General features: G+C 45.8%; 1 protein-coding gene across 5 annotated transcripts in view; it reads left to right on the forward strand.

Annotated features, from left to right (window-relative positions):
* The window catches only part of MYO16 (myosin XVI), a 783,767-nt gene that overhangs the window by 649,060 nt on the left and 109,254 nt on the right, over positions 1-25,453 (forward strand). For all 5 annotated transcript variants that reach the window (XR_012222718.1, XM_073556817.1, XM_073556818.1 and 2 more), the window contains exon 28: positions 10,731-10,833. Coding sequence is in view for 4 of the 5 variants with exons in the window: in XM_073556817.1 (XP_073412918.1) it covers positions 10,731-10,833 (103 nt within the window). In the remaining variant the exon portion in view is untranslated. The remainder of the gene's footprint in view (positions 1-10,730; positions 10,834-25,453) is intronic.

Genomic DNA, 25,453 nt, shown 5'->3' on the forward strand with positions numbered 1-25,453 from the left:
CTCACACAATCCAAAAGTGTCCAGTGTCCACAAGTGTGTGCAGAAATTCAAAATCTCACTTATCCTCTAGTCACTTTGGTCACAGCTGTGCCATCAAGCCTGTGACATAGCGCTCAGATATTCAGTGGGCCTCACACAATCCAAAAGTGTCCAGTGTCCACAAGTGTCTGCAGAAATTCAAAATCTCACTTATCCTCTAGTCACTTTGGTCACAGCTGTGCCATCCAGCCTGTGACATAGCGCTCAGATATTCAGTGGGCCTCACACAATCCAAAAGTGTCCAGTGTCCACTAGTGTGAGCAGAAATTCAAAATCTCCCTTATCCTCTAGTCACTTTGGTCACAGCTGTGCCATCGAGCCTGTGACATAGCGCTCAGATATTCAGTGGGCCTCACACAATCCAAAAGTGTCCAGTGTCTGCAGAAATTCAAAATCTCACTTATCCTCTAGTCACTTTGGTCACAGCTGTGCCATCGAGCCTGTGACATAGCGCTCAGATATTCAGTGGGCCTCACACAATCCAAAAGTGTCCAGTGTCCACAAGTGTCTGCAGAAATTCAAAATCTCACTTATCCTTTAGTCACTTTGGTCACAGCTGTGCCATCAAGCCTGTGACATAGCGCTCAGATATTCAGTGGGCCTCACACAATCCAAAAGTGTCCAGTGTCCACTAGTGTGAGCAGAAATTCAAAATCTCCCCTGTCCTATAGACACCTTGCACCTTGTTTTACATTACTATATAGTTTGTTGGATTTTGTCTACATTTCTACCAAAAATGAGGAAGGCTGGTGGAAGAGGCCGTGGAATTGGGCGGGGGTTGACAGCTGGTAATGATGGTGTTGGTGGTGGATCTGATGGTAGTGGCAAGAGCAAAATAGGACCGAATGCAGTAGGTGTTGAGCCTGCGTCATCGTCTGGCTCCATAAGGCTTCAAAGGCTTAGTTTTCTAGGAGTTGGCAAACCGCTTTTAAAGCCAGAGCATCAGGAAAAAGTTTTGTCTTACATTGCTGACTCAGCCTCCAGCTCTATCGCCTCCTCTTCTTCAGTTGTAAAAAGTAAAAGCACTGAGTCGTCATTGGAGGCTCATGTTCATGAACCACACCTTTCCTTGTGTCCTTCACCCCAACCAAGATTGAAGGATGACGCAGGCCATACTACTGATTACTCCATGGAGCTGTTTTCACATACCATGCCTGGATTATCAAGTCAAATGGTGAATTACCCAGGCCAAGATGAATCTGACATGGAGTGCACTGATGCACAGCCGCTGATGGATGATTCTGCTGGTACATTCACTCAGAGCACTACATTGTCCTTGCAGTGTACAGAGCCAGATTCTGACCCTGATGAGACTCAGGTGCCCCTTCCCGCACACTATACCACCATACACGGTGACACAGAGGAAGGTGCACATGACATTGAAGAGGAGGTGATGGATGACCCAGTTGTTGACCCAGATTGGCATCCATTGGGGGAAGAGGGTGCTGCTTCCAATAGCTCAGATGAGGAGCATCCACAGCAGACATCGACATCGCAACAGCTGTTATCTGGCAGGCCAGGAGCACTCCAAAGACAGGTTCCAAAAATCAAAAGAGTTGCTGGACAGCTTGTCCAGAGGGTCAAAACATCACAGCGTACTAGGCCGCAAAATGTCTGCCAAAGTAGGAAGAGTGCAGTGTGGCACTTTTTTGAACAAAATCCTCATGATCAGGCCAAGGTTATCTGTAAGAAGTGCGCAAAGACCTTTAGCCGAGGGAAAAATCTGAAAAATTTGAATACCAGTTGCATGCTTAGACATTTAACCAGCATGCACTTGCAAGCGTGGACACAACACCAAACCTCAAGTGCCACATGTGCAACTGATCACAACGAAGGTAGTCAGCAACGCTACATTGTTTCCCCCACTGTAAGCCCACTGGTTAGCACAGCAGCAAATGTTGAAGTGTCGATGCAAGGCCACAGCAGTCAGGGAATCCCACTGTTACATCAACGAAAGACTGATTCTAGGCCATCAGAAAGAACACCAACTCCATCACCATCATCAACCCTCTCTCAGTCCGCCCTGTCCACCACTACTTCCACCATATGCAGCTCTCAAGTCCAGCTCACCCTCCCAGACACTATGAGTAGGTCAAGAAATTACTCAGTCTCTCATCCGCGTACACTGGGTTTGAACGCCCACATTGCCAAACTAATCTCGTTTGAGATGATGCCCTTTCGGTTGGTGGAAAGCGCAGCTTTCCGCGAACTCATGGCCTATGCAGTACCACGCTATGACCTACCCAGTCGCCACTTCTTCTCTCGCAAAGCCATCCCAGCCCTCCACCATCATGTGAAAGACCGCATTGTCCATGCACTCAAGCAGTCAGTGAGCGGAAAGGTGCACCTCACAACTGATGCATGGTCCAGTCGGCATGGCCAGGGCCGTTACGTGTCCATCACTGCGCACTGGGTTAATGTGGTGGATGCAGGGTACACAGGGGACAGCGGTGGTGGGACAGTGCTGCCTAGCCCACGGTATAGGAAACAGTTGGCTGTAGGCATTCGACCCTCCTCCTCCTCCTCCTCCTCCAGAAGCGAAAGCTCGTCCACAGAGTGCAGTCGTACGAGCATTCCATCTGCGGCTGCCACTGTTGCACACGAGGTGTCCCCCTATCGAGCAGCTAGTGGAAAGCGTCAGCAGGCTGTGTTGCAGATGATGTGTTTGGGCGACAGACACACCGCCGAGGTGCTGGCCGAGTACTTTCAGCGACAAACTGAGTCATGGCTGGGCAGTGTACATCTTGAGGCAGGCAAGGTAGTTAGTGATAACGGCCGTAATTTTGTGGCAGCCATAGCCCTTTCAAAACTCAGCCACATACCTTGCTTGGCTCACACCTTGAACCTGGTGGTGCAGTGCTTCCTCAAAAATTATCCGGAGTTAACAGCCCTGCTCCAGAAGGTGCGAAGACTGTGCGCACACATCCGCCGGTCGCCTGTACACTCCGTTCGTATGCAGAAGCTGCAGCGATTGCTCCACCTTCCCAACCACCGCCTCATTATCGACATTGCAACAAGGTGGAACTCCACCCTGCACATGGTGGAGCGGCTGTGCGAGCAGAGGCAGGCCATAATGCATTTGTGGGAGGATACACGGCCAGGCACTTTGAGAGCAGACATGGAGTTGACAGGTGTGCAGTGGTCGAAGCTGAAAGACCTCTGTAAAGTCCTTCAGTGTTTTGAGGAATGCACACGGCTGGTAAGCGCAGACGACGCCATCCTAAGCATGAGCATCACACTTATGCATCTGCTCATGCAAACTTTGACGCACCTTAAGGAGCAGGCTTCTGCAGCCAATGTTGATGAGGAGGAAGAGGAGGAGGGAATCCTTGATGACATTCAGCCATTGTCTGCTCAGGGACCTCTCCTGGACGAGGTGGAGGAAGAGGAGGAGGAGGAGGAGGATGATGGGGATGATTACTTAGGGGAGGAGGATGCATCTCGTGGGGCAAGTGAAAATGTTGGCGTGGCAAGGTCTGGTACAGGGTTTGCGCGTGACTGGAGGGATGTGGATTTGCCAGAAAGTGCTCCTCCAACCAGCACTCGCAGTGCATCATTGACACCGGGAACATTGGCCCACATGTCAGATTATGCCTTGCAGATCCTAAAAAGGGACCCCCACATTGTCAAAATGATGAATGATGACGACTACTGGTTGGCCAGCATCCTGGATCCACGCTATAAAGGCAAATAACAAAACATCATGCCACAGGAGAACCTTGACCTAATATTGGCTAATAAACAAGCAACTATGGTTAACCGGTTGCTTGAGGCATTCCCAGCACACAGCAGCGGTGATGGGTCTCACACGAGCCGTACGGGCCGGGGTCAGCTTGGCAGAGGTGTTCGTGGTGCACACAGCAGAAGTGGCGTTGGAGACAGGGGTTTCATGACAATGTTGTGGACTGATTTTTCAAGTACCGCTCACACAACTGGTAATACTGCATCGATGGAAAGTGACAGGAGACAGCAGTTGTCAACTATGGTTACAAATTACTTTTCCTCCCATATCGATGTTCTCCCACACAGGTCATTCCCCTTTGACTATTGGGCCGCTAAACTGGACACCTGGCCTGAATTGGCACAATATGCCTTACAGGAGCTCGCTTGCCCAGCTGCAAGTGTGCTATCGGAAAGAGTCTTCAGTGCAGCTGGATCAATCCTGACAGAAAAAAGGACCCGTCTGTCAACCCAATATGTGGATGATCTAACCTTCATTAAAATGAACCACGCATGGGTTTCCAAGGATTTTGTCCCACCTTCCCCTGATGACACATACGGTGACAGAAAAATGGCTTGCTTTGGTCCACCTCTTCCTGGGACGTGACCTATTTCACCTTTTGCATCAGCTGAATGTCCAACATCAACATATGCCACTTTCTAAAACTCCCTAACTGTGCTGCCTCCCCCCCATGGCTGGGGTCACCACCTAGCGCACGACACCGTGCGAGTGCCGTTGCCCTGGACAGGTGGGTAGGCTGACTCTTGGGCGTGGGCACTGGCACAGGGTCCCTCATAGTGCAATCAAGTGTCTGTGACGGTGGTGGTGCACACCCGCTGTCAGGCACACCGCCATACTATGAGGGGACCAGTGCCAGTACCGACGCCCACGAGTGGGCCCCCCTTGCTTGGGCAGGTCCCCAGCATTTGCAATCTTTACCTCTCCCTGCTCCTTCGCTGTGTAGTCTGGGCCGTCAAATCCATACTGTGCCTGACACCGTTTAAGCCTGCCTCCTGATGTATAGACATATATTTTGAATGTGTACGCTATCCATACATGTTATCTGGGGATACGGTACCCTTTCTAACCTTTGTGCAATCACGTGCAATCCATACTGGGCCTAACACCGTCTGAGCCTGCCTCCTGATGTATAGACATATATTTTGAATGTGTACGCTATCCATACATGTTATCTGGGGATACGGTACCCTTTCTAACCTTTGTGCAATCACGTGCAATCCATACTGGGCCTAACACCATCTGAGCCTGCCTCCTGATGTATAGACATATATTTTGAATGTGTACGCTATCCATACATGTTATCCGGGGATACGGTACCCTTTCTAACCTTTGTGCAACCACGTGCAATCCATACTGGGCCTAACACCGTCTGAGCCTGCCTCCTGATGTATAGACATATATTTTGAATGTGTACGCTATCCATACATGTTATCCGAGGATACGGTACCCTTTCTCACCTTTGTGCAATCACGTGCAATCCATACTGGGCCTAACACCGTCTGAGCCTGCCTCCTGATGTATAGACATATATTTTGAATGTGTACGCTATCCATACATGTTATCTGGGGATACGGTACCCTTTCTAACCTTTGTGCAATCACGTGCAATCCATACTGGGCCTAACACCGTCTGAGCCTGCCTCCTGATGTATAGACATATATTTTGAATGTGTACGCTATCCATACATGTTATCTGGGGATACGGTACCCTTTCTAACCTTTGTGCAATCACGTGCAATCCATACTGGGCCTAACACCCTCTGAGCCTGCTTCCTGATATATAGACATATATTTTGAATATGTACGCTATCCATACATGTTATCTGGGGATACGGTACCCTTTCTCACCTTTGTGCAATCACGTGCAATCCATACTGGGCCTAACACCATCTGAGCCTGCCTCCTGATGTATAGACATATATTTTGAATGTGTACGCTATCCATACATGTTATCTGGGTATACGGTACCCTTTCTAACCTTTGTGCAATCACGTGCAATCCATACTGGGCCTAACACCGTCTGAGCCTGCCTCCTGATGTATAGACATATATTTTGAATGTGTACGCTATCCATACATGTTATCTGGGGATACGGTACCCTTTCTAACCTTTGAGCAAACACGTGCAATCCATACTGGGCCTAACACCGTCTGAGCCTGCCTCCTGATGTATAGACATATATTTTGAATGTGTACGCTATCCATACATGTTATCTGGGGATACGGTACCCTTTCTAACCTTTGTGCAATCACGTGCAATCCATACTGGGCCTAACACCGTCTGAGCCTGCCTCCTGATGTATAGACATATATTTTGAATGTGTACGCTATCCATACATGTTATCCGGGGATACGGTACCCTTTCTAACCTTTGTGCAATCATGTGCAATCCATACTGGGCCTATCACCATCTGAGCCTGCCTCCTGATGTATAGACATATATTTTGAATGTGTACGCTATCCATACATGTTATCCGGGGATACGGTACCCTTTCTCACCTTTGTGCAATCACGTGCAATCCATACTGGGCCTAACACCGTCTGAGCCTGCCTCCTGATGTATTGACATATATTTTGAATGTGTACGCTATCCATACATGTTATCCGGGGATACGGTACCCTTTCTAACCTTTGTGCAATCACGTGCAATCCATACTGGGCCTAACACCGTCTGAGCCTGCCTCCTGATGTATAGACATATATTTTGAATGTGTACGCTATCCATACATGTTATCTGGGGATACGGTACCCTTTCTAACCTTTGTGCAATCACGTGCAATCCATACTGGGCCTAACACCGTCTGAGCCTGCCTCCTGATGTATAGACATATATTTTGAATGTGTACGCTATCCATACATGTTATCCGGGGATACGGTACCCTTTCTAACCTTTGTGCAATCACGTGCAATCCATACTGGGCCTAACACCGTCTGAGCCTGCCTCCTGATGTATAGACATATATTTTGAATGTGTACGCTATCCATACATGTTATCTGAGGATACGGTACCCTTTCTCACCTTTGTGCAATCACGTGTAATCCATACTGGGCGTGAGAACGGCTGGCGAGCTGTTAAGCAAGCTACAGCACCTGTGGTTTGCACACGTAAGTTTTTCATTTTTTCAGGAATGACGGTTAGGCCTTATTCCGGAACTGCGGTTGACCTGCACTTACTGGGAAATCATTATTCGCGGGTAATAATTGTAATCAGTGATCCCCATCACTAACGTTGTTCAGCGGGTTATCTGCACCTGTAAGCGACAAACGCTGTCCTTTTCAGTGTAGCGCACATGCAGCAACAGACATGTAAGGGCATGACACACCAGTTATTGGCCAATCTCATGTGCCAGAGCCTCACGTGTCCCTCTAGTAAGCCGGACTCGGACCGCGGGGCATGACGGAGTCTCGTTCGTTAACGGAATTAAGCTTGCAATGTGTGCATCTGTTCTGCAGCTGGCATGGTTGAGGTTTCCCAGGTGGAGTCGAATTTAACCGTAGGCTCCACTCCTGGTGGTGCCCTTCTGGACATTCCTTTAAGGTTCAGCTTTGCAACCATACTGCCCACGTAAAACAAACACTTTGCCTTCATGAACGCTGTTTGGAGGGTCATGACTCGTGGGAATAACGCCGCCCAATCAGTTAACCTGCTAGAGAGATCGTTCGTTGCTCCCAAGCATGACATCACACTCCCTAGGAAGAAGGTAATGCCACTGTGGCGACCGTAATCCTGGGGGCAACACAAGTGCACTGATGCCCAGCCACTGCTCGATGAATCTGCTGGTACATTGACCCAGACCACTACATTCCCCTCGCACGCTTCACGGCCTGAATCTGACCCTGATGAAACTCAGGTTACCCTTCCCATATACAGTTCCATCTTACACGGTGACAAAGAGGAAGCTGCAGATGAAAGTGCAGGTTCGGCCCACCCGCCTTCAGACACACCACCGTACTATCAGGGGCCCTGTGCCAGTGCCGTCGCCAACGAGTGGGCCCCCCCTGCTTGCTCAGGATCACAGCACTTGCAAAGTTGAAATACTGTGCAGTGAGATGGAAGATGGGGACGACGAGGAGTCCAGACAAGTACAGGGATTCCCTAGCGAGGAGACTTATTTGATTGTTTTCAATGTTGGGACAGCAATTTTTGGGGAGCACTATACTCTGGAGAATGATAGATGGGGCCCACCATACACTGGAACATTCCAAAGGTGGACATCAGACACTGGAGCAGCATTTACAGGGCCCATTATACACTAGAGCATTAGAAATGGGGCCCATTATGTTTGGAGCATTATTTGGGCCCATAAGACAGTGGAGCTTCATCCATGGGGACCAACATATACTGTAGCATTATGTGGAGCTCATCATATACTGTTTCAAACATTATATGGGACCAATGATTCTGTATGGAGAAATAGATGGGCCTCATAGTAATATAGTAACATAGTAACATAGTTATTAAGGTTGAAGGGAGACTTTAAGTCCATCTAGTTCAACCCATATCCTATCCTAACTTGCCCTAACATGTTGATCCAGAGGAAGGCAAAAAAACCCCATGTGGCAACAGTAAGCTTCACATTGGGGAAAAAAATTCCTTCCCGACTCCACATATGGCAATCAGACTAGCTCCCTGGATCAACGCAATATTAAGGAGACTAGTGTATATACCCTGTAAGAAATATACTTTTCAAGAAAGGCATCCAGTCCCTTCTTAAATTTTAGTAGTGAATCACTCATTACAACATCATATGGCAGAGAGTTCCATAGTCTCACTGCTCTTACAGTAAAGAATCCGTGTCTGTGAGTATGCTTAAACCTTCTTTCCTCCAGACGTAGAGGATGCCCCCTTGTCCCCGTCACAGGTCTAAGAGTAAAAAGATCATTAGAAAGGTCTTTGTATTGTCCCCACATATATTTATACATTGTAATAAGATCACCCCTAAGCCTTTGATTCTCCAAACTAAATAACCCCAAGTGTAATAACCTGTCTTGGTATTGCAGACCCCCTAGTTCCCTAATAACCTTGGTCGCTCTTCTCTGCACCCGCTACAGTTCAGCTATGTCTTTCTTATACACCGGAGACCAGAACTGTACACAGTATTCTAAGTGTGGTCGCACTAGTGACTTATATAGAGGTAAAATTATGTTCTCCTCATGAGCATCTATGCCTCTTTTAATGCATCCCATTATTTAATTTGCCTTTGCAGCAGCTGCTTGACTCTGGCCACTAAATGTGAGTTTGTCGTCCACCCATACACCCAGGTCTTTTTCAGTGACTGTTTTGCCCAGTGTTTTACAATTAAGCACATAATTATACAACTTGTTCGTTCTACCCAAGTGCATGACCTTACATTTATCCCCATTAAAGCTCATTTGCCATTTATCAGCCCAAGCTTCTAGTTTACATAAATCCTCCTGTAATATAAAATTGTCCTCCTCTGTATTAATTACCCTGCAGAGTTTAGTGTCATCTGCAAATATTGAAATTCTACTCTCTATGCCCCCTACAAGGTCATTAATAAATATGTTAAAAAGAAGCGGGCCCAAAACTGACCCCTGTGGTACCCCACTGCTAACCGTGACCCAGTCCGAGTGTGCTCCATTAATAACCACCCTTTGTTTCCTATCCCTGAGCCAGCTCTTAACCCACCTACACATATTTTCCCCTATCCCCATTGTTCTCATTTTATGTATCAACCTTTTGTGTGGCACCGTATCAAAAGCTTTTGAAAAGTCCATGTACACCACGTCCACTGCATTCCCTTGGTCCAGTCCGGAACTTACCTCTTCATAAAAGCTTATCAGATTAGTCTGACAGGAACGGTCTCTTGTAAACCCATGTTGATATTGGGTCATAAGGTTATTCTTCTCCAGATACTCCAGTATAGTATCTCTTAGAAAACCCTCCAGGATTTTACCCACAGTTGAGGTTAAACTTACTGGCTTATAATTTCCAAGTTCAGTTTTTGTCCCCTTTTTGAATATTGGCACCACATTTGCTATACGCCAGTCCTGTGGTACAGACCCTGTTATTATGAGATGTAAAAAGTGAAGTATTTTTCATTGTACTATACCGCTATTTCTCTGCCGTATCGGAGCATGATGAGTTGTGGTATGTGTTAAAGGGGCGCTCTTTCGCCCAGGGCACATGAAAACCTGGAGCCAGCCCTCCCCCCCACAGTCTGTAGCCAAATAACCCCCATTTTTCAGTGCGTAACTTGTATTATGAAGTTAATTAAGGTTGACAAGCTTAAGTAAGAAGAATTGATGCTTTTGGCATTCAAATGGGCACTGTTGGTGTGTTTCCTGTCCTCCTCTCACTGCCGACTTTTATTCCCCATTGACTTACATTGGGTTTCGTGTTTCGGGACGACCCCGACTTTTCCCTATAATCGGACGATCTTGCTCGACCCGACTTTTGGAAAACTCGGGTTTCACGAAACGAAACGCGACCCTAAAAAAACAAAAGTCGCTCAACTCTAGTGTTCGCTCATCACTACTAACTGACGTATGGGTATACACTATCTTTAAATAAGGGGAATAAATGAATCCCATGCAGGCACAATGTGAACCTTCAACCTAGAAGACAAAGCCCCCTGTGAATGCATACCTAAACCTGTACAACTTACAAGTGTGTAAAGCACATAATATTTTTCTATGCTCTAATTTTCAGAAGGCTTTAAACATGCAAAAATGAGTTACTGAGAATTAGTCAGGAGCATTTTGCAGTTGCTTATCTGCATATGGCAATATTTCTGCGGACTGCACAGCCATGTGGTACAAACCACTGCTACATAATATCGCACTAATTGTATGTAAATAACATGTATCCATAAATATCACAATCTGTATGTAGAATATATGATGGCAAGTCACAGGAGACATTTTCATTTGGTATCTCTCTGCTGAAACATCTTTTTATACACCATTATTCCTTTATCTCAACTTCAGGTATAAGCACTTAACAGAAATCTTAACAAGACAAAAGCATAAAGCATCACCTGAAGAGAAATGTCGACATGTTCTAGAGCAATGCAAGCAGCAAGGATGGCAGGTAATCTTAAGTCAACTCATTTGCATTGGATGAAGTTCATACATTTCCTTACTCGTTCCCTTTGTTGCTAGATGAATGCATTAGATTAGAGCGGTTCCCAAGTGTCTAGATTTTCTAGGAAATGCTTATTTTTCCCTGAATTTCATTTCTCACAGTATTAAGTATTTCCTTGAATTGCTTTCTCTTGTAATGAGATTTAACTGGAAGTAATTGAAATAAGCTAATACAGTGCGGCCAAAAAAGGTGTTTTTAAAAAATAATTATATAAGATATTATATATAAATAATTAATTATATATCATATTTAATATTATATATTAGCAAAATTACCTGGCTTCACATGGATTTTTTTTGTTTAACTATTTGTTGTTTGTGTTTGTGGTTAAAAATTTTGTTTGCTAGTGATATGAAGGCAACATATCCAATAAATTAAACCTTTTGCTGCAAAGTAAAAAATAAATATTCTAAGAGATTATGTATTTTTTAATTATTTAATTATAAAAAAACATAAAATACTTAAACAGATCAACTATTTTGATTATTGTGTCACATTAGTAATGAAAAGGCACAAAACATTCTAATTTCTTAAAATTCTAAGGGTATGTGCACACACTGCAGAATGCTCTGCGGATTTGGCAGCGCGGATTTTGTAAAATCCGCAGGAAAATCTGCAGGTCAAAAGACCTGCGGTTTTACCTGCGGATTAGCCTGCGGTTTTTCATCTCCACAATGGAGGAGATGGCAAACCGCAGCGGAATCCGCAGAAAAAATTGACATGTCAATTCTTCTGTGGTTTTGAAACCGCAGCAAACCCGCGCGGAAAATTCTGCAGCGTCTGCACAGCGGTTTTTTTTCCATAGGTTAGAATGCTACTGTACACCGCAGCAAAAACTGCTGCGGATCCGCAGTGGCCAAACATTGCTTGTTTGTTCAATTGTGTGCATTTCCTCATTCTGTTCTATTTGTTTATTTCCTTCCTTCACTCTCCACTGTTCCACTCTGTTGTTTGTGAGTGCATGTTAGTGTGATTGGCATTTTCCTTTATCTCTGTACTTATTCCCTTGTTAGTCTGCTTTGGCTGGTTCCATGCACTACTACTATCCACTTCCCTTGGTGGGGGAGGGAATAGATTAAGGGTAGATTCAGGAGCTCAGCAATGTAAGTGGCCACAGCATATTCACCATTAGTAGTAATCGGAGCAGTGATAGCTAGGGCACCCCAAGCACTAGGGACAGTGAAGAAACCCCTGGCTCCAGAATGACCGACAACAGAGTTGTGACAGCACTCTTGGGTAAACTACATTTGCTGTCCTATTTTCCAAGTGTAAGTATGTAACAGTTTCTGCATGGGACAACCCCAGAGCAAGCAGCATACAGTTGTCCATAATAAGAAAAAGATTCTCCATTTACACATTATAAATAATTATGCATGAAATTTGCTGATAAGACCCAAAAATAAGCTGTAGGAATGACTCATTGAAAGGATAATAGAAACAAAGGAGGAAAACTGAGTCCAAGCTACATAAAAGGTATAAGTTTATTAAGTACAAAAAAAGACACATATTGGAACAGACACATAAAATGATAATGTAAGGGAAATGAGGGGAGTGCAATGATCATTAAACCCAGAGATGAAACTGTACTAGAATGTAAATATCCCAAAAGCAGAAGGGAAAAATTCATAAAGGTAAATCAGTTGAGGTGAGACACTCCAGCTGTACAGAATTCTGATGGAGCAGTAAAAGTGACATGTTGGGACAATCAAGAGTGCAGGGGGCTAAACAAGAGAGGGAAAAAAAATCATCAAAGTCCCAGCAACAATGGCTAAACATTCAATAACTGACCATAGTCAGTATTTTCCTTAAAAAGACAGTCATCCACACCCCGGACAAACAATGTTACAGCAGGTCATAAAAGAGATCATATAGCAAAGTCAATAAGGAATGTCAGAGGATAGATGCATGGGTTTATCCAGGACCTATTATTATTATTATTATTATTATTTATTATTATAGCGCCATTTATACCATGGCGCTTTACATGTGAGGAGGGGTATACATAATACATACAAGTACAGTAATCTTAAACAATACATGTCACAACTGATACAGGATGAGAGAGGACCCTGGCCGCGAGGGCTCACAATCTACAATGGGATGGGTAAGGATACAGTAGGCGAGGGTAGAGCTGGTCGTGCAGCGGTTTGGTGGATCGGTGGTTACTGCAAGTTGTAGGCTTGATGGAAGAGGTAGGTCTTCAAGTTCTTTTTGAAGGTTTCCATGGTAGGCGAGAGTCTGATATGTTGTGGTAGAGAGTTCCAGAGTATAGGGGATGCGCGGGAGAAATCTTGTATGCAATTGTGGGAAGAGGAGGTAAGAGGGGAGTACAGAAGGAGATCTTGTGGGGATCGAAGGTTTCGTACAGGTAAGTACCAGGAGACTAGGTCACAGATGTACGGAGGACTCAGGTTGTGGATGGCTTTGTATGTCATGGTTAGGGTTTGGAACTGGAGTCTTTGGGTAATGGGGAGCCAGTGCAGGATTGACAGAGGGGAAAGGCCGGGGAATAGCGGGGGGGACGGGTGGGTTAGTCAGGCAGCAGAGTTAAGAATAGAATGGAGGGGTGCGAGAGTGTTAGAGGGGAGGCCACAGAGCAGGAGGTTGCAGTAGTCAAGGCGGGAGATGATGAGGGCATGGACTAGGGTTTTTTGCAGATTCTTGGTTGAGGAATGTGCAGATCCGTGAAATATTTTTGAGCTGAAGTCGGCAGGAAGCGGAAAAGGCTTGGATATGTGGTTTGAAAGAGAGATCAGTGTCAAGGATAACCCCGAGGCAGCGCGCTTGTGGGACTGGAGAGAGTGGGCAGCCGTTTACTTTAATGGATAGGTCTGTTGGGGGTGTCACGTGAGATGGGCGAAAGATGATTAATTCTGTTTTGTCTATATTAAGTTTTAGAAATCTAGCGGAGAAGAAGGATGAAATAGCAGACAGACATTGAGGGATTCTGTTTAGTAGGGAGGTGATATCTGGTCCAGAGATGTAGATCTGTGTGTCATCAGCATAGAGATGATACTTGAAGCCATGAGATTCTATGAGCTGTCCGAGGCCGAAGGTGTAAACGGAGAAGAGCAGGGGCCCTAGGACTGAACCTTGTGGGACTCCGACGGATAGGGGGCGCGGTGAGGAGGTGGTGTGCGAATGGGAGACGCTGAATGTCCGGTCTGCTAGGTTATGACACAATCCAAGATAGGGCCAAGTCTGTGATACCAAGAGATGAGAGGGTCTGTAGTAATAGGGAATGGTCCACTGTGTCAAAGGCAGAGGACAGGTCCAGGAGGAGGAGGACAGAGTAGTGTCGCTTGGCCTTGGCGGCTAGTAGGTCATTGGTGACCTTAGTTAGGGCAGTTTCAGTGGAGTGGTGTGGCCGGAAGCCGGATTGCAAGTGGTCAAGGAGGGAGCAAGAAGAGAGGTGGGAGGATAGTTCAAGATGGACGTGTTGCTCCAGTAGTTTTGAGGCATAGGGAAGAAGTGATATAGGGCGATAGCTAGATACAGAGGATGGGTCAAGAGAGGGCTTTTTGAGGATAGGTGTGATTGAGGCATGTTTAAAGCTTGAGGGGAAAACACCAGTTGTTAGTGATAGGTTGAAGAGATGGATTAGGGTTGGGATGAAGACTGTGGTGAGGTTTGGGATGAAGTGGGATGGGATCGGGTCAAGTGCACAGGTGGTGAGATGTGATCTTGACAGTAGAGTGAAGAGTTGATCTTCTGTAATGATAGAGAAGTTGGTAATATCTTGCCATTTTTCAGTGTCTAAAGGTCATGTAGTTTCTTATAGTTCATAAAGAACAGTTGTAGCAGATATCAGCTTAAGAAAATATCTGAAACATTGGAAATGTTGCTTTTGTCCTCTTAGGCAAAGAAAATTCAGACTATTTCCCATGACTACCACAAGGTGGCAGACAAACACATGTAATAGGAAATTAGTGATAGGTTGAAGAGATGGGTTACGGTTGGGATGAAGACTGTGGTGAGGTTTGGGATGAAGTGGGATGGGATCGGGTCAAGGGCACAGGTAGTGAGATGTGGTCTTGAGAGTAGAGTGGAGAGTCGATCTTCTGTAATGGTGGAGAAGTTGGTTTTGGGGGAGGCGGGCAGGGCAGGTAGGAGGAAGGGCACTGGGGGTTGTTGACCAAAACTGTCTCTGATGGTATCAATCTTCTCCTTCAAAAATGAGGCAAAGTCTTCAGCTGAGATGAGTGGAGAGGGAGGAGGTGCTGGGGGGCGGAGGAGAGAATTGAAGGTGTTGAATAACTGTTTAGGGTTGTGAGACAGGGAGGATATGAGAGATGAGAAGTAGGTTTGGTTTGCTGCAGTGAGTGTGGCCTTGAAAGTAGTGAGGGACTGTCTGAATGTGATGAAGTCCTCATTGGAGTGGGATTTTTTCCATCTCCACTCAGCAGCCCTGGATGCCCGCCTCAGTTCTTTGGTCAGACTGGTGTGCCAGGGCTGTCTGTTGATTTTGCAAGTTTTGGTATGTTTGAGAGGGGCAACTGATTCCAAAGCTACAGCTATTGTGGTGTTATATAGAGCGGCAGCAGCATCCACATTGTGTAGGGAACTTATGTCTGTAAGAGGGAGAAGGGATTCAGACAGTGAGTGTAGATCAAGGTGTTGAAGATTTCTGCGTGTGTGTGTGAGTTTTTGAGGTGGGGATTGTGGACCTGAGGAGGAGAGGGAAGAGAATTTAAGTAGGTTGTGGACAGAGAGAGGAAGAGGTGAGTTAGAGAGGCTAGATAAGGAGCAGAGGTGGGTGAAGATGAGGTCTAGTGTGTGGCCATCTTTGTGAGTGGCTGCAGAAGACCATTGAATGAGGCCGAAGGAGGAAGTGAGAGATAGAAGTTTAGTGGCAGCTGAGAGGGAAGTGTCAATGGGGATGTTGAAGTCGCCCAAGATGATAGTGGGGATATCAGTGGAAAGGAAATGAAGTAGCCAGGTAGTGAAGTGGTCAAAGAAGGTGGTGGCTGAACCTGGAGGGCGGTATATGACAGCTAGTTGGAGGTTGGAGGGGGAGTAGATGCGCACAGAGTGCACCTCGAAGGAAGGGAGGGTAACAGAGGGCGGCAGTGGGATTGGGGTGAAGGAGCAGTTATCTGACAGGAGAAAACCATCTCCTCCACCATGCTTGCAGCTGGTGCGGGGGGTGTGGGAAAGGTGGAATCCACCATATGAGAGTGCAGCAGGAGAGGCTGTGTCAGAGGAGGTAAGCCAGGTTTTGGTGATGGCTAGGAAGGACCTATAAAGTAAATGCAATTAAAAAGTATCAATAGTTACCCATATCTGCAGAGGGCGAGGTGCACCGGCCAGCTGTCCTCGACGCGCGTTTCGCAATAGAGTTGCTTTCTCAAGGGCTGCCCCTTTTTTGACTTGCTGTGACATTGTATGACTGTCTTTTTGAGGAAAATACTGACTATGATCAGTTATTGAACGTTTAGCCATTGTGCTGGGACTTCGATGATTTTGTTTCCTCTCTTGTTCACCCCTCTATACTCTTGACTGTCCCAACATGTCACCTTTACTGCTGGAGTGTCTCACCTCTACTGATTTACCTTTATGAATGTTTCCCTTCTGCTTTTGGGCTATTTACATTCTAGTGCATCTGGCCAGTATCATCTCTGGGTTTATTGATCACTGCCCTCGCCTCATTTCCCTTACATTATCACTTTATGTGTCTGTTCCAATATGTGTCTTTTTTGTACTTAATAAACTTATAACTTTTATGTACTGTAGATTGGACTCAGTGTTCCTCTTTTTTTTCAGTTGTCCATAATAGAATCTTGGTTATATCAACTTGATACCAGCAATTTTCTAGGCCTGGCTTTGGGAAAGTAAAAAACTCAACAGAGTATTTTAATGTATCTTTAAATGTAATGGAATACAGCATTACATATATTAGCCCAGGTAATATCTCGACAATTAGCATATCACACCTGGTCAGCCTTGAGACTGGCGTGTGTCTGTTGTGGAGTCTGTGCTGCTCATCTGTCTCCCTGAGACTGCAGACATTCCTCAGACTGGTGGGGAGTTTGAGTAGCTTACTGTTGACTGTGACGCACCTGGTCCAGGTTTAAATGCAATCAGCATGGGTACCCAACAAACAAAATAAAATACGCTTATAGGGAGAGTACAAGGAGAGAATATGGAACGTATTGTTTTAATAAAATAATAGGGTCACCTTAAAAAGTTGTGCTGTGCACATAATTCCAGTGATGATGTATCAAGAATGAGAAAGTATGATGGAGATCACTGTCAGGGCATAGAACCCATCGAGTGTGCCAAATCTTCTCTGGAAATCTTCTCTGGGATGTAGTAAAGCTGATTTAGAATGGATGACACTCAGTGTGACGTAGATGCAGGGCTGCCATCAGGGCAATACTGCTCTGACTGGCGTATGGGGCCTGATCAGCAGAGGGGGCCCACATCGAGTCCCATCACTTCTGCCCATTGGCTCCCACTGCCCCAGAGGCACGAATCTGCCGCTGCAGTAACTGAACCCTGCGTCCGAGATGCAGGGTTCAGTCACTCTATTGCCATGCGGACCCAGGCCCGCCTGGCAATAGTTAAAGCCGCCAGCCAATCAAAGGCTGGCAGATGACGTCAGCGCACATGTCGCCAGCGTCTGATGTCATTGTAATTCGCCAGCGAGTGCGCACTTTCAGCCTGGAGTGAAGCTCTCTTGCCGCAGGAGCATGGCAAGGTAAAGGGGTTTTTTTATTGAAAGCAGCAAGCCGGCAGGATGGAGACATGTGTCCATCCTGCCGGGGGCAGAGTGGAGACAGGGGGCAGAATGAAAGATATGGGGGCAGTATTGGAGACACGGGGGCAGGATTGGAGACACAGTGGGCAGGATTGGAGACACAGAGAGCAGGATTGGAGACACAGGGGGCAGGATTGGAGACACAGGGGGCAGGATTGGAGACACAGGGGGCAGGATTGGAGACACGGGGCCAGGATTGGAGACACAGGGTTGGAGACACAGGGGGCAGGATTGGAGACACAGGGGGCAGGATGGAGACATGGTGCAGGATGGAGACAGATAATACAGGATCAAGGGGCAGGATGGAGACAGATGATGCAGGATCATGGGGCAGGATGGAGACAGATGATGCAGGATCATGGGGCAGGATGGAGACAGATGGTGCAGGATCATGGAGCAGGATGGAGACAGATAGTGCAGGTTCATGGGGCAGGATCATGGGACAGGTGGGGCAGGATCATGGGACAGGATGGACACAGATGGTGCAGGTTCATGGGGATCATGGGACAGATGGAGCAGGATGGGGAGATCATATGGGGCAGAATGGATACTCATGAGGGCAGGATGGGAGAACATATGGCTGAAGCCAGGAATGAGACACACGGGAGTCAGGATGGGGGATATTACCATAGGGGCTAATTAAGGGATATTATTACTGCAGTGATGTATTTATTTTATTTTTTGATTATACTGTTTTAATTGGGAGCGGTCCTGTTACTGTGCAGAGCAACCATATGTTGCCTTTTTTCTTCATTTGGTGTAGTGTAGAAGATGGGAAAAAAATAAGTAATGTGTTCTGCAAGCAGTGCTCTAGATAACTGTGTTATTTCCTGCAGAGACGAGCCCTGGCTGGAAGAAGTGACGGCGATCTGTGCTGGTTGAAGATGAAAGACTTCACCTAGAGGTGTCACTGGTGAGTCAGTGTGTTACCTATACACTGACACTATACACTGTATACTATATGCAGTGGTCCTGTTTACAATGTCACCGATGATCATTGTATTACCTTTACACTGACACTGCATAATAAGTACAGATCTCCTGTGTATAATGCCACACATGGTGATGTTAGTATTGTGCTTTTTTTTATTACTGATCAGTAGTGTTGAGCATTCCGATACCGCAAGTATCGGGTATCGGCCGATACTTGCTGTATCGGAATTCCGATACCGACTTCCGATATTTTTTCAATATCGGAATTCGGCATCGGAATCGGAAGTTCAGTTGATTGACGGCCTGACGTCATCATGATGCGCGGTGTGTGCGCATCATGATGCGCCGTCATTTCGGGCCTTCCGGGGGTCTCTGCCGGCCTGCCGGGGGGCTGTGCCGGCCTGCCGGGGGGCTGTGTGGACTGCCCGGGGTCTGTACCGGCCTGCCGGGGGGCTGTGCCGGCCTGCCGGTGGTCTGTGCACCCTGTGGGGGTCTGTACCGGCCTGCCGGGGGGCTGTGCCGGCCTGCCGGGGGGCTGTGCTGATGTCCGGGGGTCTGTGCAAGCATCGTCCGATAGGACTACAAGTCCCATCGGGCGATGCCTGCTACCATGACAGTGATTGACACATTAGCCAATGATGGGACAGTAGTAGTCCCATCATCCGGCTAATGTGTTAAATGTTAAAAAAAAAAAAAAAATACTACATGCATGCTACATACATACTACATGCATGCTACATATATACTACATACATACTACATACATGCTACATACATACTGCATGCTACATACATACATACTACATACATACTACATACATACTACATACATACTACATACATACTACATACATGCTACATACATACTGCATGCTACATACATACTACATACATACATACTACATACATACTACATACATGCTACATACTGCATGCTACATACATACTACATACATACTACATGCATGCTACATACATACTACATATATACTACATACATACTACATACATGCTACATACATACTGCATGCTACATACATACTACATACATACTACATGCATACTACATATATACTACATACATACTACATACATGCTGCATGCTACATATATACTACATGCTACATACATACTACATGCATGCTACATACATACTACATATATACTACATGCATGCTACATACATACTACATACTACATATATATATATATATGTTTTTTTTTTTTTTTTTTTTTTTTACATTTAACACATTAGCCGGATGATGGGACTACTACTGTCCCATCATTGGCTAATGTGTCAATCACTGTCATGGTAGCAGGCATCGCCCGATGGGACTTGTAGTCCCATCGGACGATGCTTGCACAGACCCCCGGACATCAGCACAGCCCCCCGGCAGGCCGGCACAGCCCCCCGGCAGGCCGGCACAGCCCCCCGGAGCCTGCACAGACCACCGGCAGGCCGGCACAGACCACCGGAGCCTGCACAGACCCCCTGGCAGGCCGGCACAGCCCCCCGAAAGGCCCGTACAGACCCCAGAGAGGCTGTACAAGGGCAGGAAAGGGTTTTTCTTATTCCGATACCGGAAGTCCCATAGACTTGAATGGGACTTCCGGTATCGGAATCGGCGATACCGATACTTTTTTTAAAGATCGGCCGATACCATCCGATACGATACTTTGAAGTATCGGACGGTATCGCTCAACTCTACTGATCAGTATTGTAATATTCAGTCACAAAGTGGTGGTAATATCTTGTCCGGCCATTGTGTGGTGGTATTTGCTCTTTGTATGTGGTATTATTGGTCACCATGTGGTGGTAATATATGGGTTGGACATGGTATGGTGGTATTTGTTCTTTGTATGTGGTATTATAGGTCACTATGTGGTGGTAATATGGTGTCTGGTCATGGTATGGTGGTATTTGTCCCTTGTGTGATATTATTGGTCATTTTAAAATTTGAAAAATAAATAAAAATATACCTAAATTGTATTGCATATTTTAACAAATGTTTAATAAGTTATAGTAGAGTAAGGCCTGGCCAAAAGAGTCTACCTTGTTATGGTGGCAGCTTAAAACAAAAAGCTGCTGGCTATATGTGTGATCTGGTGATGGGAACTGATAATGTGTGATTGGTGAGAAGTGGAGTTTTTCCAAGAGAGAGCATGGGACTGTGGACAGTTCAAGGGATGGAGCCTGGGCAGAGTTTCAAGGGGGCCCCGAAAAATTTGCCAGTGCGGGGCCCCAAAATTCCTAGTGGCAGCCCTGCATAGATGACCAGAGGCAATGTGGAGAAAGACTTAAGGCCCCGTCACACTAAGCGACTTACCAGCGATCCCGACACCGATATCAAGGTGTTAGGATCGCTAGTAAGTCGCTATGTGATCGCTGGTGAGTTGTCACACAGACAGCTTCACCAGCGATCAGCACAGCGATGCCGAGCGCCCGGCATCGCTTGCCATCGCTGTAAAAAATAGAATCAAAATAAAAAATATTGTTATTCTCACCTTCCGACATCGCGTTCAGCCATCCTGCCTCTCTCCACGCTCCGGTCCCAGTGATCCTTTGCACGAATGACCGCGAGATGTCATGGTCTCGCGGGAGCGCGAAGTCTCCGTGCAAAGGATCATTGGGACCGGAGCGTGGAGAGAGGCAGGATGGCTGAACGGGACGTCGGAAAGTGAGAATAACTATATTTTTTATTTTTTTATTATTTTTTACAGCTGATCGCTGGTCTCCTGCCTGTCACACACAGCAATGCGTGCTGGCCAGCGGGAGACCAGCGACCAAAGAAATGTCCAGAGGTTTCTTCCAACGATCAGCGATACCGGCAGGGGGGCCGCTCGCTGATCGCTGTCACACACAGCGATCTCGCTGGTGAGATCGCTGTTACGTCACAAAAGTTGTGACTCAACAGCGATCTCGCTACCGAGATCGCTTAGTGAGACGGGGCCTTTAGTCTCTCTCTGCATCTCCTCTGGTCATCTGACTGAATTCCACTCTACAGAAGTATTTGAAGATAGGCTTGAATCTGCTGAAGAGTCTGTGCTTCTCATCTGTGTCGCTGAGACTGCAATCATTCCTCAGTCTGCTGCGGTGTATCATCAGCCTAATGTTGGCAGTGGTGCATCTGGTCAGCCCAGAGAAGGGCTTGGGTCTCCTGAAAGGTCTGGGCAGCTTGGCTAGCAGCCATGTGTTCTATAACAGGAGTCTTTTGTTCAATTGCAATGTTCTAGTTTGGATGTATGACTGGTCAGAAAGATTTTCAATATATGATAATAATGCTTAAAGTCAGAATAGGTACCATCTGTTCACAGCAAATAAAAAAATGACTGAGTTATTATGTGCAAAATTTTGATGCCTTAGCAAATGTGTCATGATCAGTAGGTCCTAAAATGCTGAAATGGCTTCAATCTGCTCGCTGTGACCCAATTGATCAGCCTGGAGAATGGCTTTTTTTTTTTGCAAATATATCAAGAACAATAGCTCCTAGTGAGCTTAAACCCAGTATCTTGGTTCCACCCCTCAGTGTGTCTGGAATGCAGCTCAGCTACTTACAGCTCAGCTGTCTAATCTGGTACAGGGACGTGCTGAAGCTGTCAATACTTAAATTGACAGCTCAGTCATCCAGTCTGTTGCAGGGGCGTGCTGAGCCGTTGGTGTGTTGATTGACAGCTTGGCTGCTACTCCGATAGTTCTGCCAGTCGTACATTCAGCTATTGTGTGATTTGTTCTCTCTGTGCCTTGCATTATGTTTGTTGATGTTTCGTTGCCTGATTTTGCACCTTATTGTGACCATCCATCTGTTTAACCCCTTCTGCTCTGATCTATCTAGTTACATAGGTTGAAAAAAGACCTAGGTCGATCAAGTTCAACATTTCTCCACAAATTGTTCATTTCGTCAACTATAACCCATAATGTTATGTGTATCAGGGAAATCGTCTAGCCCTATTTTAAAAGCTGGTAAAGTATCTGCCATTACTACTTCTTGTGGTAGGGAATTCCACAGTCTGACTGCTCTAACTACAAAGAACCTTTTCCTATTTAGCTGCTGGAATCGCCTTTCTTTCACCCATAACGAATGCCCCCTAGTGCTCAGTATGTTATCCTGATATTCTGACCGCAGACCCCTTGACAATACTATCTCATTGCTTGTCTGTGAGAGGTAACTCAGCATTACACCCAGCCATAGATCTTTCCAAACATCTGATTTACTTGTAGCAAGTTTGGTGCACGTTGACCCAGTCATTTTGTTGTGCATAAAGATCAGATGACAGAAATCAATTGATATATATATATATATATACACTCACTGGCCACTTTATTAGGTACACCTGTCCAACTGTGTGTTAAGACTTAATTTCTAATCAGCCAATCACATGGCGGCAACTCAGTGCATTTAGGCATGTAGACATGGTCAAGACAATCTCCTGCAGTTCAAACCGAGCATCAGTATGGGGAAGAAAGGTGATTTGAGTGCCTTTGAACGTGGCATGATTGTTGGTGCCAGAAGGGCTGGTCTGAGTATTTCAGAAACTGCTGATCTACTGGGATTTTCACGCACAACCATCTCTAGGGTTTACAGAGAATGGTCCGAAAAAGAAAAAAAATCCAGTGAGCGGCAGTTCTGTGGCCGGAAATGCCTTGTTGATGCCAGAGGTCAGAGGAGAATGGGCAGACTGGTTCGAGCTGATAGAAAGGCAACAGTGACTCAAATTGCCACCCGTTACAACCAAGGTAGGCAGAAGAGCATCTCTGAACGCACAGTGCGTCGAACTTTGAGGCAGATGGGCTACAGCAGCAGAAGACCACACCGGGTACCACTCCTCTCAGCTAAGAACAGGAAACTGAGGCTACAATTTGCACAAGCTCATCGAAATTGGACAGTAGAAGATTGGAAAAACGTTGCCTGGTCTGATGAGTCTCGATTTCTGCTGCGACATTCGGATGGTAGGGTCAGAATTTGGCGTAAACAACATGAAAGCATGGATCCATCCTGCCTTGTATCAACGGTTCAGGCTGGTGGTGGTGGTGTCATGGTGTGGGGAATTTTTTCTTGGCACTCTTTGGGCCCCTTGGTACCAATTGAGCATCGTTGCAACGCCACAGCCTACCTGAGTATTGTTGCTGACCATGTCCATCCCTTTATGACCACAATGTACCCAACATCTGATGGCTACTTTCAGCAGGATAATGCGCCATGTCATAAAGCTCGAATCATCTCAGATTGGTTTCTTGAACATGACAATGAGTTCACCGTACTCAAATGGCCTCCTCAGTCACCAGATCTCAATCCAATAGAGCATCTTTGGGATGTGGTGGAACGGGAGATTCGCATCAGGGATGTGCAGCCGACAAATCTGCGCCAACTGTGTGATGCCATCATGTCAATATGGTCCAAAATCTCTGAGGAATGCTTCCAGCACCTTGTTGAATCTCTGCCACAAAGAATTGAGGCAGTTCTGAAGGCAAAAGGGGGTCCAACCCGTTACTAGCATGGTGTACCTAATAAAGTGGCCAGTGAGTGTATATATATATATATATACAGTATATATATATATATATATACTGCATATCTCTATATATAAAAATGAATGTATGTATGTGTGTATCACCAACCAATCACAATGCATCTTTCATTTCACCAGAGCTGTTCAAAAGAAGCTAAGCTGTGATTGGTTGCTATGACCAACAGTTTTCCTTGCAACCAATCACTAAGCATCTCTCATTTCACCAGAGCTGGTTAAAAGAAGCTGAGTTGTGATTGGTTGCTATGAGCAAGTTTTCCCACTTGACAACACCTCAGCAGACACTGACATGGTGGGAGAAATCTACCATCCCCGGGAACATAAGCTCCCAGCCATCGTCTGTCCGCCAGAAAGGAGCAGTGAGTACATGACAGAAATGAATCCCCCCTCCCATGTGGTATCATTAAGTGACACACATGAATGTAGGAAAGTGCAAATATTAAATGTCATGTGGATTTAATATTTTCTCACAGACACTTTCATGCATTATTGATGTGTTACTGTGCTCTGATGCTGTGAGTTTTTTTAAAGTTCTACTTTCTCCATAATTCACCTGAATATACCCATATAACACGTAATGCTTTTCCCATAACAACCCATTAAATATGATACTATACTGCATACAGATGCTGTACATCCATGAGCAACTCAGCCGGACAAATTACAAGTTGACGGTGCATGAAAATATGTGTGAAGGCTTCTCTGCTGTACTAATGTATAAGGTTTGTGCCTGTACATTGGTGAAAAGCATGACTGTGATATTTATGGTGGCAGATAAGTGAGAAAATCAGCTTGATCAGTAGAAAACCTGGGATCTTAGTGAACCCAGTTTCTGTGCAATTTCACTATTCTACTTTTACTGCCTTTGTTGGGATGATGTGGGATATTTGGGGAAGTAGTCCGGTAGCTATGGCTGACGGGATGATGTGGGATATTACAGTGAATGTGGCTATGCGGAGTGGGCGGGGCTATACACTCAGCTTTATATATATATATATATAATCATTATAATTTGTTATAACTAACCGTAGTTAGTTATTATGCCTGGGCAGCGCCGGGCTCTTCAGCTAGTATATACAGTATATCAAGTAGCAATAGAGTGAAACACAAATGGCACTAAGGCAACTACTCACACTTTAACATAAGATCCCCATCAAATGATCATTAATAGTCAAGTAAAAAAAATGGTATTTTGGTGCTCAGCACGGAAAAACATCCATATATGCAGGAAACAGCAAGAGGATAAGGAATGTGGCACTCACCGGTTAGTATAAAACTAAAGTGCTTTATTTTGCATCCATGATGTGGACAAGGTTAAAATAGGGCCGGTACATGCAGGCATACAGG

The sequence above is a fragment of the Dendrobates tinctorius genome, unplaced genomic scaffold (genome assembly GCF_039654945.1).
Source record: "Dendrobates tinctorius isolate UK_male_01 unplaced genomic scaffold, ASM3965494v1 ptg000240l, whole genome shotgun sequence".
NCBI classification, from domain to species: domain Eukaryota; kingdom Metazoa; phylum Chordata; class Amphibia; order Anura; family Dendrobatidae; genus Dendrobates; species Dendrobates tinctorius.